This window comes from Chelonia mydas, chromosome 17 (genome assembly GCF_015237465.2).
Source record: "Chelonia mydas isolate rCheMyd1 chromosome 17, rCheMyd1.pri.v2, whole genome shotgun sequence".
Classification (NCBI taxonomy): domain Eukaryota; kingdom Metazoa; phylum Chordata; order Testudines; family Cheloniidae; genus Chelonia; species Chelonia mydas.
Window position 1 is genome coordinate 4192586 of NC_051257.2, and position 15400 is coordinate 4207985.

Below are 15400 nucleotides of genomic sequence, written 5' to 3' on the forward strand. Positions count from 1 at the left end.
GTATGGACTCTCTCTGAGGGCAACCAAATTAATAGGCCCATTATAGGTTTCCCCCATAAACTTTTCACTGACCATACACTTAGAAGATTAGTAAGATGTGAAGTTGCTGAATAATCTTACACTGTATATATAACTTCTTGCTTTCCTCATGTACCAGGGAATCAGTAAATCTGTTGTTTCTGGAACATCGAGACATTCTAGGTTTCATGGGCCATACAGCAAGCAGAAATTACTAGGAACTGGTAGGAAACTGGTGCAGCCTGCTGGTATTCGCAGCATGAACAAAACCATGTTTTTTCCTAAGTAGAGTCTGACCTGAAGTCTTTGATCAAATACATTTGTGTAAACATGGAACTTTTCTTTTCAATCCATGCCCAAGACAAAGCCGAGTGACTCTTTGCCCACCTATCTGTCTGTGTTTGAAGCACAGGTCTGTATTTGCTGATAGTGTTTTGTATTATAGTAGGGTCTACGCAGACCCCAACTGAGATCATGCCCCGTAGCGACTGCACAAACACTTAGCGAAACAGTCCCTGCCCTGAAGAACTTATCATCTAAATAGACAAGAGAGACAAAGGATGGAAGAAAGGAAGGATTATCCTCATTTTACAGGTCAGGACCTGAGATGGAGTGTGATTTGCCTAGATCCTCTGTAAGTCTCTGGCAGATCCAGGGATTGAACCCAGTTGCCTGAGTCCTAGCCCAGTGTCTTGACCCTAGGGAAAGGTTGACCCCTCGCTATCGAATGGCTGTTGGGTGCGGCCTGTGTAAAATGGTCTCCATAGGTCGGAGTTGGTGGGGCAGCGTGGGGGAAGCTTGCATTGGTGCTGCCTGCACTGTATTTGCTCTGGGTACAGCCTAGACCATCCGCCTGTCAATCCAGCACCTTTCACCAGTCCTGAAATTCTCTTTACAAGTCGAAAACATAAAACAAACCAGGCCCCCTTTTGCTCTCCGGTTCTAGCCCTGAGGCTTTCACACTCCGTAGGTCATGTGAACCACTGTTCAGTCGCTCCAAGCTCTGCTCAACAAATTGGATGTTTTCATGTCAGCCATGGGCTGTAGGAAATCCAGTCTGTCAGCCTGTGCAATTTGTATCCTGCGAAAAGGAGGCAGCTCATGCTCGCGCTCTGGAATGTCTGCCAGAGCCTGGTGGCCATGCGCTGCTCTGCCCTCAGATAAAGTGCTCTGGTTGGTTTGGTTGTTAGTGCAGGAAATTGTAAAGCAAGGTAATTGGGGTTGCTTAATTGGCAACGTAAATGGCTTGTATGCTGCCTGTGGAGGGGGAGCAGGGTAACAGAAGGTCAGGATGGAACCACACGGTGGTTGAGGATGGAGTGTTAACGGGATTAGGTATGCTGGAAGGGAGAAAGATATTTGAATCTGGCTCTAGCTAGGATGAACCTAGTCTACAGTGGGATTACAGCCACCCATGTAGCTGCATTGGTAAATACTCCTAGTATAGACAGGGTTTACACGAGGGCAGTATGATTTGCACCAGGCAGAGTTCCAAATTGGGATGAGGTGCACCAGTGTAACTCACATCTATCCTAAGGATGTGCATCAGTGCAGCTGTGCTAGTGTTTGAAATCACAGTGTGGACAAGGCCTGAGTCAGTGAGTTGAATGATTTTTGGCAATGGGATGATTTAAAGAGACACATTTAGGCGGAACATCAAAGGAAATGACTTGACAGTGAGATTGTGGTGGAAGGATGGAAGATGACTGAGATTGTGGTGGTCCAAGGCTTGTCACTTGAGGACATTTAAAACTAGACTGGACAAACCTCTAAAAAAGGTATTGGGAACAACCCTGCACTATTAGTGCTCAGGGGATCAACTAGAAAAGCCTACACTAATTGTTCTCTTCCACCTTTGGTCTTTAAATCGTTGTTTTGTTTGTCAGTCACAAAATGAACAATATTCTGGGTGCAAACTTGCACGCAGACACATGAGTCTTCTGTGACTCCCTGCACGCTCGCCATCCAGCAGCTGCTTTGCAAAAATGAGGACTTTGCCAGTTTACTTGTGGATCACATTTGCAGGGATGCTGATGGGTCAAGGAAGCAGAATCAGAGGTAGGACAAAGGAGACAATACAAATAGAAGTGGGGGCTTTTTTATTTATTTTGTTTAGCATTTTTTAGCTGACAAAGCCACATTGGTGGAACAAAGTCTGACACTGGAACATGGCGCTGGAAAGGAAGCTCCCAGCAGGAGCTGCTGAGGCACGCATTATTTGATTGTAATTCCTGTGTGGAATAAGAGACTGTTTACAGTGTTGATTTCAGCTCGCCCATGTCTTCTCAAGGGTTGTGGAGGGGGAGGGAGAGAGAGACCCACCATGCCACACAGATGGTACCTGTAGCTGCTCAGTGCTCCATACACAACAGCAACAGGAACATCTTGATCATCATCAATGGACTCCTCCTCGGATGTATTTCTAGTGGGGTCCTGCAGGGATCGGTTCTCAGCCCTTTTCTATTTAGCATTTTTATCAATGACCTGGAAGACAACATGAAATCATCACTGGTCAAGTTTGCATCTGACACAGAAATTAGGGGAGTGGCTGATAATGAAGAGGACAAGTCACTGATACAGAGCGATTTGGATCGCTTGCTAAGTGTAAGTAACCAGTATGCGTTTTTAATATGGCTAAATGTAAAAGTATGACTGTAGGCCATGCTTACAGGATGAGGGACTCTGGAAAGAATTTGGGGGTTGTAATGGAAAATCAGCTGAACATGAGCTCCCCGTGCAATGCAATGGTCACAGGACTAATGTGATCCTTGGATGCATAAAAGAGAATCTTGAGCGGGAATAGAGAGGTTATTTTATCTCTGGATTTGTCACTGGTGTGACCATTGCTGGAATACTGTGTCCAGTTCTGGTGTCCACAATTCAGGGAGGAAGTTGATAAATTGGAGAGGGTTCATAGATGAGCCACAAAAGTGAGAAAAGGATTTGATAACATGCCTTATAGAGAGAGACTAAAGGAGCTCAATATATTTATTTTAACAAAGAGAAGATTAAGGGATGACTTGATCACAGTCTGTAAGTACCTGCATAGGGAACAAATATTTAATAATGGGCTTTTTAGTCTAGCAGAGGGAGGTCTAAAACAGTCCAATGGTTGAAAGTTGAAGCTAGACGAATTTAGAGTGCAAATAAGACACAGTTTTTAGCAGTGAAGATAATTAACCATTGGAACAATTTACCAAGATCTATGGTGGATCCACCATATCTGGCAAGTTTAAAATCAAGATTGGATGTTTTTCTAAAAGATCTGCTCTAGGATTATTTTGGGAAGGTTCTGTGGCCTGTGCTATACAGGAAGTCAGACTAGATGATCACCCTTTTCCCTTCTGGCCTTAGAATCTATGAATCATTTACATTGATCTTGTATATTGCACTTTACAGGTCCAAGTGCCTCCTCCTCTGTTTATTAATGCTCTAGGAGGAAATCTCTGTCTCTTGTACTTTGTTTTTTTTGCAATTAGTTTTCATTGTTTTTCAGAGAGAAATAACTAGCAACACAGTAAAAACTAATGTATCCAAACCCATGTATTCAGCACTCTGTCTTTCCTAAAGTCAGTCCTCCAGCAGGCATAATTTGCTTTGAAAAGTCCCCCTTTCTACCTAGATAAATGTCATGCCCCCCATTCTATTTGGATTAAGGAGGTTCAGCTACACAAGGAGATAGTGGGGAGTTGTGAAGGAAGTGGGAGAAGTCCTTCCCTTCTGAGCTAAGCTTGAATTGGAAGGACAGGCGTTAACTGGATTTGAATTGACAGGGCGAGGGCATGTGCCGTTGGCCTGCAGTGCCCCACCTGCTGCGTGCAACATCGGGGTAGCCCCCGTGCACTTGTAAATCCATTAGGACACAATGTACAAGCTGTGAGTTAGCATTAGGAGTGAGTGAGGACGTGGGGAGGGCATTCATCTTGCAGCATGGACGGAGAATGAAGTGTCATGAACAGTTGAGGATGTCTCAACATCCTGGAACCAATCCACAGGACAGAGTCGGAGCCAGCCTGTGTTCTCCAGCTGCCTGAGCCATAGTCTTTTTTCCAGCAGAGCAATACCTGTATGTTTCTCAAACAGTCCTCTCGGTATTACAGCTGATGGCCCTGTAATGAGAGAGCAACAGGAGTTGAGCTCATGTCTGTCTGTCTGTCTGTCTGTCTTTTACTGGAGAGAAAAATGACGATCCCCGTCCAAACAGCATATGTAGGAGAGAGGAAGAAGAGAGGACTGGATTTGTTGTTCGTGTCCTAGTGAAGAACTAAACTTGTATTGCATTGCTGGCAAGAAGTCCCACCCTAGCAATTCTCAACCTGTAGTTTATGACTTATGAATCCCCTCCCCAGTAGTTTTCTGTTGTGTGAGGGGGAAGGTGGATTACAAGTTTCTCCCATTCCCTGTTTCCGGTCTCATGCTGAAACAGGTTTGCCCATTATAATGCTCTTGCTTTACTTCTTGAACTCACTCATGTTGACAATGAGCCTACACTGGTCAGTTTCACTTGCTGATTCTTGGTAATCACTCATTGCTGCTGTGTTTGGGTTGTAGATGTTGCAGGGAGCAGTTTAAATCCAAACAGAAACTTTTCCATGTTAGGTTTTGTAAACCACGACTCCCCCGCTGATTTGGGGGATTAAACTAACAGGCAATGTGCCTTTAAACAATTCTAAGATGTATCAGTATAATTGTGCTTGTAGGGGGGAAATGTTTTATTTTAATTTTTAATTTATAGTATCACTTCTCTGTAAGAGGAATTTAGAGAAATTTTTAACTGCCCCACCTGCAATCTCGAAGTATCAAATTAATTTATCTGCTCACTAGAAACTACTACCAATACACTGACCTCCCCAAAGAAAAAACCTAACCCCAGTTTCACTGAAGTATGTCCAATTGTCAGGGTGGTGGAAAACAGGATCTTTTAAGGGGCCTTCAGAGGAAATTAACAAGACTCTGGAGGCACTGCCTCCAAAGGAGAATTTGAAGGAAATGTTGCATTGCTTTTCGTTTAATGGAAAGCAGCAGCTCTCCATATTGGGAACACATTCTCATTATTGTTGACAGATCTGCCCTTGAGTTTTTAAATTAACTTTGTCTGCTTGAATTTCCCAGGGTTAGGGCAGAAGCCTGGGTTTCAGTATATATGATGATATTACTTGGGCAAATGCCTCTCAGAGCATTCATCTGACCTGAATGAAGACAGGCAAAAGTCTTTATCCTAATACGGTTTGAGGAGGGGAATCTAGCACAGCTTCATTCAGCTAACAGGGCAGCGAAGACACCCTTGTTATGGACACCAGTTGCCATAGTGGGCTGCCGCTAACCAAGTTCCTGTGGGAACAAATCTCATGCTTGGAGTTCTGCATGCACGAAAAGCAGTTTCATGTTCTCTTTATCGGTGGTAACCATCCCTGCCCAGAGTTTGCACTAGTGAGTTAATGCATCCCATGCAGATACCAGGGCTGAGAAGTCAGTTAGCATGACCAAAAATAGCACCCTGCAGCTGTTAGTGGAGGGGGACATTCCCATTCCTACTAGCATGCCACTGGGGAAATGGGAGTCCTCTTTCTCCTTGAGAGCCAATCCAGTCGGTTTTATTAAGTCTGTAGCCTGGTAGGTTTATAACCTGTCCCCCAGCCATTGTGTGTTTTAGATCAGAGAAGTTTCCTGCTACATGGGTGTTTAGTTTAACACCTGTGATCTGATTTTTGTGTCCAGCTCCAGAGTTCTCCCATGTACTTCATGCTGGCCCATTTTCAGATCCCCATGGCGGAGTAAACAAACGAACAAATGATCAGTGACTGCAGTAGCATAGCAACCAATAGCAATACTTTGCCCTCCCATAACGCCTCTAGTCTGAGGCTCTCCAGTCACCTTATCAACAATAAAAGCGGCAAAGAGTCCTGTGGCACCTGATAGACTAACAGACGTATTGGAGCCTAAGCTAGTCTATCAGGTGCCACAGGACTCTCTGCTGCTTTTACAGATCCAGACTAACACGGCTACTCCTCTGATACTTACCAACAATAGTTAATGAAGCATCATATCACTCTGCAGTGTTCATTCTGTTTGACAGATGGGGGAATGAGGCACTGAAACGTTAAGTGATTTGTATGTAAACTCAGGATTTGAACTCTGGTCCCGATTTCCGAGCTCCTGCCAATTAAATCCATTGATGACTTCGTGTTATGGATCAGATTACATAACTGGTAACTTGGTTTTCCACCAGAACTGTTCTATTAAGCTCCTGTACAAGGTACTAGGCTAAGCTCCCTCTAAGCTATCAAGGGCCGCGCAGGCGGGGAGAGGCACCTCTCCCCCAGCCCAGCCCCGGAGCTGCCGCAGCCGGGGAAAGGTGCCTCTCCCCTGGCCCCGGGCTGCTGCAGCTAGAGGGGGCTGTGGGGAGTTCTCTCTCCCCGCCACAGCCGCAGGGAAGCCTGTACCCCTCACCCTGGCCCCACCCCAGAGTCCTCACTCCCAGACCCCCACACCCCAACCCTCTGCCTCAGCCCTGAGCCGCCTTCTACACCCCAAACCCCTCATTCCCAGCCCTACCCCAGAGTCCTCACCCCCCTGCACCCAACCCTCCTGCCCCAGCCCTGAGTCCCCTCCCACACTCCGAACCCCTCAGTCCCACCCCTGCCACACGTCACCTCCATATTAGTGCACATAACAAAATTCATTCCACACATGGATGAAAAAATTAGAGGGAACATTGGTACCAGGTATATTTCTGTATAAACCGGTCACTCTGTGTCAGTGGTGTCTTGAGAAGAGAATGCTTTTGCAGCTCCTGTTCCAACTGGCTTTCTGTGTGGAGTAGACTATTTAACTTACCAGGAGTACAGTGTGAATCGGGAGTGAGGAGCAGTCTGTAAGCATCAACTGGTTTCAGGCTGAAGAGTGTAGATTAATTCCACATCTGTGTTAGGTTTGGCTTGATCCTTCAGATTTGCAACAGCTGTTGGGAAGCAAAGAATCCCCTCTTTAAATGTATGATCAAATTCTCCGAACAAGAAGCATGTTATTTCAGTGTCATTCTCCTCAAGACAGGAAAAGCTGCATTTAAAAGTTGCCGAGGCAGCGTTCTCCTACAGCATCCTCTGATCTTCCTGTGGTTTCCGATTAGCTCACATTTGGCTTTCCATTCACCATGCCTAACACAATAGATGGTCCTTTCAGGGGCCATTGTTCACCTATTTGTACTGTGACTGCCTTTTCTTTCTCTTTCATTAGCCTTCCTGTGTGGATCACAAATGCCAAATTGCTCAGAATAAATGTAGCCAACTTCCCGTGCCAGCAGGGCAGAGGATACCCTTTGCCAGTAATTGGAGTCTGCCAATCCCTTGTGCCACGTTGACAGCCTTGTAGAGACGGTCAGTTAATGGCTAGGACTTCGCCAAGCTCTGCGCTTTCACTTTGCACAGGCTCGTGCAAACGTTGGCTTCAGGTCTAGATCTTCCCTTCAGTTTCAGGCCATATTGGTGGCTTGCTTGGATCTAAGGAGGCCAGAGGGAATTTCCATAACATGAAACACGTTGCAGCCATTCTCGCCTTTAATACAGCTGTGTGGCCTGCTGATGCTACAGGATCCCAGCACTCCATGTTCTGTCTTCAGCCAAGCAGCATCAAGACAGAGAATGACATGCTGGAGGCCAGTCATCTCTGTCGGCTTCGTTTTTGTATGAAAGGTATTGTCCAAGGACTACACAAATTAAAATTCCAGATATTTCACTATGAGGTTAATTAACCATTGGAGCAATTTACCAAGGGATGTGGTGCTTTCTCCTATCCCTGACATCTTTAAATCAAGATTGGAAGTATTTCTTAAACCTCTCGCTCAGCCATAAGATAGGGGCTTGATGCAGGAATCACTGGGTAAAATACTCTGGCCCGTTGTTATGCAGGAAATCAGACTAGGTGATCACAATGGGCCCTTCTGGACTTGCATCTCTCAAGCTACATTACTGTTCTATATCAAATGCTGATCAGTCCTTGGTTTTTCTGTAGTGCCCGTCCACCTCTGTAGTATCTCAGTACTGATGGAATCGCTTTTCTGTCTGTATTTCCAGATGTTTCACTATGATTTTAACAATGAAAGTTTCCAACCACCAGAGGCTGTTTATAAGTTTGGGTAGTTGTAAGGTTAAAAGCTGATGCAATCTGGCACTTACTGAACCCACTATTCCCTTTCAACTCTTAACAAAACACAGAATCTTCTTCTTTGTACAAAGGGGGGGAATCTATCCTGTTCTTCGAGTGGAGAGGAGAGAATCCGAGGGAATTTGAATTACAGAAATAAGCAGTAAATGAAAAAACCCAGTTTCCCATCAAGGTTATGTACTTTCAGGTCAGACCTGCCGTAAAATGAGCCATTTGACTTTCTCTTAGAAGTGTCTGATCTGCTTTGGAAAGCGGAGCGTGATTGAAAGAGCCCATTGCCATGGGAATGGTGGTAAATCTTGGCAATCATCCTTCAGTGCATGCGTTTTTCATTTCCAATCAGCTTTCCCAATGCGCAGGAGAATCATCAAATCAAACTGCTCAGACTTTGAACAGTGCATTCATGTACTTTCTGATATAGACATTCACATTAATATGGTTAGTGCTTGGAGACCACTAATTTGCTATTCAAGCCTTTCATAACTGGGTTTACATGACAGCACATTCCGGTGTTCTTAAATGCAATTGTCTTGTTTGTTCATCCGTGTCTCATGCTGCATTTAAATTATAGCCCAACTAATTATAGCCCAACTAACTGGACTTATCTAGCTGTTTGTCAAGGGATTTATTTATTATTATCACCACAGAGCTATTCACCAGTCTGAGCTGGTTATGCTTCACAGACCGCTGAACTGAGGTAGGTAAGCACAGCTGTGCAAAATATTCTCAGCTTGCACTGAACAGGGTGTGAAATTTACCAGGTTTCAGCTTCTTTCACAGCTGGGTCTAAGCACCACCCAGCTTTGATGAGGTTCGCAGATGTTTGGAGTGGACCAGGGACTGATGTATGATTTTGAGTTGAAGCTATGGGACTGTCACAGCGCTGTGTGGATTCAACATGAAAGTCAGCCATTGTGACTGATTTTTCTTATTTTGCTTGAGATTTGTGCGTAACTGAGCTGGATCCAGTGGGTCTGTGCTTAATGCCCGGCACGACCATAACAATGACCTGAGTTTGAGTCCCAGGCTCAGTCCCTCCTTCCCCCTGTGGCCTTGTAGCATGTGCAGCCCCAGAACCTCGGGTTGCTCTGCAGTGATACCTTTGGTTATTTATACAGCACCCACAGATGTGCAGGACATATAAACCCTGTAGATTATAAATGGCTGAGTTAGGAGACCGTTGGTTGGGCATAATGTAGAGACCACTACCAGCAACCCCCCAAAAGGAAAGCTGCTGCAGCAGCATTCCTACAGGGCCTTGAGGGGAGTCTGTTGAATATGGCAAAGACATGACAAAATAGAGCAGCTGTTTATAGAGAGCTCTTCAGTTACTTTCTGTAATCTCTTTATTGTTTGCAACACCCTCTTAGATAGCTGCTTGAAAAACGTGATCCTTGTAAAGATCCCTTTAAACTTCACAAACTTGGATTTACTTTGTGTTTTGAACCAAGCTCAATTTAACATGGCTGACTTGCATTTAGCAAAGTCTTTGCAGCTTTTGTGGCCAAATCCATTTAGCTTGTGCATCAGCATCATCGATGACGTCAGCTTAGCCCTGGGAATAGTGTGTGTTAGGAAACTGGTGCTAGCAGGGGCAGCATGAGTCTTTTGTTTTCTGTAGGTCCTAATAAATGGAGATTTAAAAAAAAAATTATGATGATTCTGTATATGCATCTTTTTTAGATATTTGTGACCTAGAGGACTTTGATCATCAAATAACAAGTTTCAGGTAGGATAAATTTTGATAGCCTTGTCAAGTCTCTCAAAACACAATAAGATTTTTGCACAGAAACAAGTTCCAGAAGAACGATATAGATACTGGCATTAAAACTTAAATGTCTCCTATGATGAGCACCCTTAGCTAGAGTGTCGGTAAGCATATAAAAAGCTAGATCACCCAGTTCACTCTGGCTCGAGGTTGCATCCTTTTCCTACACCCTTCATCTGTCTTGTCCACTAGATTGTAAACTCTTCAGGGCTGGGATTGTCTTTTAGCACAATACAGAGTCTTCACCGTCTCCATCATACAATGCTTTACATTATGGGGGCCAAATTTCAACTGAGACTTGAGTATTACTCTGATATAAATAAAATAATAAGATGGATCAGAATATAGAAGCATGTGCTTTAAGGTTTATTCTGGATCCATTATTTTGCATTGCAAAATAACTCAGCATAAAGTATCAGAAGTAGTGTAATTGTGAGTTTTATTAACATTGAGGCTCCATTCTGCTGTTCTTCCATTGTGGTTTTTTGTTCTCCACTGGCCCAAATGAATGTCATAAATATCTATGGCGCCAGGGAGAGTTTGCAGCACATTATTTGATGATGTGGGAAACTAATGATTCATTTCCTTCCCTCCCCTCTCCTCTGTCCTCTCTGGTTCTGTGTTGTGATCTGATTGCATTTAAGAGGTTGATAATTCATCACTGGGCTGTTTAGGTTGAAGTGCCTTGGAAAAATGTAAGTGAACTGCTCAGATTGGAATGTTTTAGGTACTCGAAGCTCTGAGATCAGCTCCTCTGACCACAGCCTTTCCTGGCTTTTAGTTACAGTTGAAGATGCATTGGAGTGGTTACAGAAGGCTTCCCATGTACACCTGCAGGTTATGCTTTGCCAGCAGCTATTTTCCTCTTTCTATAGTTCCTTCTAGTGCTGGTGATTTTTTACAACTCACATTTCAGATGCAGAATAAATTCTATGTGCAGAAATATGATGCCAGACGAGAAGTGTGTGAGCAGGTGTGTTTCAGTTATTGGCATTGGATGAAGTTGTGTGGGGAGTTCTAGGCTGCGAATCAAGATGGCCAAAATGCAGCAGGGTCTAGGCAGAATCATCTCTCCAAGTTTCTGTATATCAGCCATGTTTTCAGTGTGAACATGTCTTGGGCATGGGCTGGAGATTAGTGTAATGAATGGTGAGTTGGGAGGGAAGGAAGCAGCTGAAACAGGATTGCCTCATAGGGTGGTGGCATATCACAGTTACAGTGCCTTCCAGCCAGAGATCTCAAAGTGCTCCACACGGGGGGAAACAGAGGCACTGGGAGATTAACTCCTGTGTCAAGGGTCACATAGCAAGTGTGTGGCAGAGCTGGGAGTAGAATGCAGACTTAGCTCCGGTCGACACGATGTCATTTGCTTTTGAGGTCACCAGGCTAGCAGTAGCTGGGCTCCTGTGTGAGACCTTTGGATGCTCTGCTACAGACTGCCACTCTGTCGTCTTCTGCATCTTTCTGATCACTGGCCTGTAAGATGCTGCTGCTCAAAAGTATTAATGGTCAAGCTGCTTAGAGTTTACCTCTTCTTCTCCTTCCCCCTCTCTTTTACAGCTAAAACTATGGAACAAATACAGAGTCTCCAACATTCCGTCGCTGATATTTATAGATGCTTCCACGGGGAAGGTTGTGTGCAGAAACGGCTTGTTGGTGATCCGGGATGACCCAGAAGGTGAGACCTGGAGCGCTGCACACCCATACGACGGCTAACAGTTCGCTTCTCTTTTAGCTCCCTTTCCAAAGTGTGCCTGGAAGCAAAAAATGGAAACAAATGAAGATCATCAGACTTACCTCATCAAAGCATTGGATTATTTTCAGCATGAAATTCCCTACATTGTTCCCATTAGAGTTAGGGTTTCATTTTTTAACGAACAAAGGCATCCCTTCTAGGTTTTCTGTCTGAAGTGCAAATGAGGGAAAAGTTAGATGAAATGAAACACTGCGGTAAGCATTTCACTGGGGGGGACAGGCAGACAAACTGAGGACCCACATTTTTCATCCCTTAAAATCTGTGCTGTTCTCATATAGTGAGTGGTGCGTATATTAGTAACCCCACACAGTTTGAGACAGAACAGTTCCCTTGTTACTTACAGATGGCGCCGAAAAGAAGCTACAGTTTTCTTTTCTAAATCATACCATGCGGCGTGTTTATACCAGACCTTGCGTTCTCTGAATCGGCAAGGGATAAAAACAAACAAATATTGCTGCACATATTTGTAGTTCCTACACAAAATGAAAGTGGGGCACCTGCCTGGACACCTTTGACCTTTCAGCATATGTGCCTCTGCATTCCACGCAGTTGTCATTTCCCTAGTGCGGGAATGACAGATACTGAAAACAAGCCCCTAGGTGTAACACAGGGGGCGGGAGCCGTGCAGCATGACAGGCTAAGTATAATTTGTGGTCTAAACCATCTGGTAATGTTTCTTTAGCTCTGGCTGAATTTACGGGCTGCTTATTCTGGGAATTGGCAGCAGGAATAGTCAGAATATATGGACGCTTTTTTTTAGGTGGGTAAAGAAACCTGTGTGTCCATTATCCCGCCTTAAAGCTATGGACAAAGCAGACCTGTGCGGGGGAAATGAAAATGGTGACAGCTTTAAGGAAGCCTGCTGCTGTTCCTAAAAGAGAAAGACCGAGGTGGGAGTTGAGCTGCAGTAACCAGAGGCTACACCAGCTGCTTCTCAATTGTTTTAAAATGCTAGCTGTTCAGGAAGCAGAATGGCTGTGAGGAGCGGGATGGGCAGATTGACCTGTTTTCTAAAAGATGAATAGTCAGAGTACATGGCCTGCACCCCCAGCCATGAGCAGAGAGATCCTGACCCTGCAGAGCTCTGCCAAAATCATTTAAAAGGGAAGAATGAACTGCAGACCACAGCAATGAGCCGGCCGCCCAAAGCAGTACTATCTGCATTGTTCCCAGAGAGCATTCTGACATCTAGAGACTGGGTGAATGCACGCAAACGCACTTTGCGGCTTAGAAGGCACAGGGATCCCTAAGGGTCAGATCCTGCCCCTCTGTGGGCACCGAGGGTCCTAACCAGAGTAGAAAGTGGTGCAGTTGTGGTGTTTGCGGGGAAGAGGATACCGAGAGCCTACATAGGAAATGTGGACCCTCTGCATGATACAAAGCATGGCTCCTCTGGGGTGTCCTGCGTAGGGTGGTTGGGGATGGAGGTGCGAGGGCAGCAAGTAGATTTGCAGCTGCATAGGTCTGCTGGCTGAGCACTCCATTGTGGGGAGGAGGGGGACAAACCCGGGGCTGCATAGACAACTTCATCCCTGAGACTGCAGTAGTGGCTGAACCCTGGGAGGGGGTGACTCTGGGGCCCCCCGCATGGAAAGCCTGATTGCCCAGGTTTGGGGGCAGAGAATATGGTCCTTTGTAGGCGGCTCTCCTCTGCGTCCCTCAGGGGGTGTTTCATTGGGTGGTTTTCCCTTCAGAACAAATGTGTTGGTTAACGTTTGGTGCCAATCTCCCCGCGGGGATGTGGCCCAGTATCTGGGTGGCAGAGGATGTCTCCATGGAAAGACATTGGTGCAGATGGATTAAGAGGACTCCCGGCTCCTGTCTGTTGCATGGTTGCCCAGCTAGATGCCTTTGGAGAAGGGGGAGGGCCTCAGTAAAGCCATTTCAAGTGTAAATGCTAGACGTGGCTCTCACTCTTCTTCTCTCTGCCTTCTCCCCTTGCCCATCCCAAACTCCCCTAGGGCTCGAGTTCCCCTGGGGACCAAAACCCTTCAGTGAAGTTGTTGCAGGGCCTCTGCTCAGAAACAACGGCCAGTCGCTGGACAGCACCGCCCTGGAGGGCTCTCACGTGGGGGTTTATTTCTCTGCGCACTGGGTGAGTAGCTGGCACCTCTCCATCGCAGAGTAAATGGAAGGGGTTGGAGGTGAGTGGCAGCTCTGTGGGAAGGCTCAACCCTGACTGCAGCTCCTCATGCTAGATAACCATGCCCTCTGCTGGCTGGGCTGCCAGAGTCACTTTTGCAGGGGCAGCTGTGCCCGAGGTGAAATTCACCCTGAGCAGACAGGTTCTTCCACCTTCCCCTTCCAGGTAACTGGCGGAGGTTGCACTGGTGACTTGCTGAGTCAGTGCCCCCTATCCAGCAGGCCCAGCCACTTGGCAGACTGCGAGACTGCCTCTTGGCCCCCTGGGAAAGCAGGGATCGTGGGGGCCTCATGGAGCTCCCTGTTCCCCCTGCTGAGGGAAGCTGTGGAGTGAATCAGGTCCATTGACTTCGATGAGAGCAGTGTCCCTGGTGTCCAGGTAGTATGTGCTCCTCTGTGTTTTTCCAGTGCCCCCCCTGCCGAAGCCTCACGAGGGTCTTGGTGGAGTCCTACCGGAAAATCAAGGAGGCGGGGCAGAAATTTGAGATCGTCTTCGTTAGCGCAGACAGGTAATGTCTGCTGTTTGCTTTGGAGAGTTCTGTGCTGTGCCGTGGTGCAGAGGCTGGAGGGACAAGGCAAGTGTGCAGGCCAGACTGGAGAAACTCATGCCCCGAAGCAAGGAGAGAGTTGGGAGTTACTAGAAGCAGATCACGGTTTTGTGGTACATTCAGTCCGGTTTTGTGGTACATTCAGCTGTTTGATATGTACCCACGAGGTGGAAGAAACTCCAAGTATTAATGGATCCGACACCTGCTTTAAAGAGAGAAACCAATCGGGTTTGTCCCTCGGAGTGCTGTTGGATACACAGGAGACCGGGCTCTAAGTGTGGGGTGGGAGGGAGGCAGGGCTGGACAGGGCTCTTCCAGATAATAAGGACCCTACACCCCAACCTGGTAGCATGAGATGGCTCTGGCGGTGGCCAGATACCTTCACCCTGCTGGCTTAGGGGAGAGATTGAAGGAGCCAGGGGAAAGATGGATTAGCCAGGGCGGAGGTGGAGTCAACATCAAGCCCACAATCCTTGAGGTGGTCTTGCTTGACATTTTGCTTTGAGGTTCCTGCATGCCCTGGATACAAGCCCGAGGTCTGCGGGGCCCTTGAGCAGCAGCTGTCAGAATTGAGGAGATTTTAAATCTCTTATTGAAACTCGCTGCAAGCTCCTTCTTTGGGAGAGGCGCCATCTTTAAAATCAATGCAGTCTCCCCCTGGGTGGGTGCAACTTGGCCTGCCCCGCTTACAGGTGGGCTCTGGGCTCTGGGGAAGTGTCAGGCGTCTGCTGGGATACGTATGGGCAAAGGGTTATACAGGAAAAAGGGCCGCAGAAGGACGGTAATGAGGGTGCATTTATTTGACCTCCATTTCCATTGCATAGGTCAGAGGACTCTTTCAAGCAGTATTTCAGCGAGATGCCCTGGCTAGCCGTGCCATACGCTGATGAAGCCAGAAGATCGCGCCTCAACCGGCTCTACGGCATACAAGGTAGGAAACACCCCAAGCCTGGCATGAAAATCACTCCTGCCTGCTCCTCTCGTTTCATTTTTTTCTTAAATGTC

At 46.4% G+C, this 15400-nt stretch overlaps 1 protein-coding gene and 1 long non-coding RNA gene across 2 annotated transcripts in view; one reads left to right on the plus strand and one right to left on the minus strand.

Annotated features, from left to right (window-relative positions):
* The window catches only part of NXN (nucleoredoxin), a 101126-nt gene that overhangs the window by 54125 nt on the left and 31601 nt on the right, over nucleotides 1-15400 (plus strand). The window contains exons 2-5 of the mRNA XM_037880707.2: nucleotides 11510-11627; nucleotides 13667-13800; nucleotides 14256-14356; nucleotides 15220-15326. Of these exons, the coding sequence (XP_037736635.1) occupies nucleotides 11510-11627; nucleotides 13667-13800; nucleotides 14256-14356; nucleotides 15220-15326 (460 nt within the window). The remainder of the gene's footprint in view (nucleotides 1-11509; nucleotides 11628-13666; nucleotides 13801-14255; nucleotides 14357-15219; nucleotides 15327-15400) is intronic.
* On the minus strand, nucleotides 2115-11516 carry LOC119563896. The gene is made up of 3 exons (XR_005222673.2): nucleotides 6856-11516; nucleotides 6040-6174; nucleotides 2115-4127 (listed from the first exon to the last, which is right to left on the minus strand). It is a non-coding gene; the product is annotated as an uncharacterized LOC119563896 (long non-coding RNA).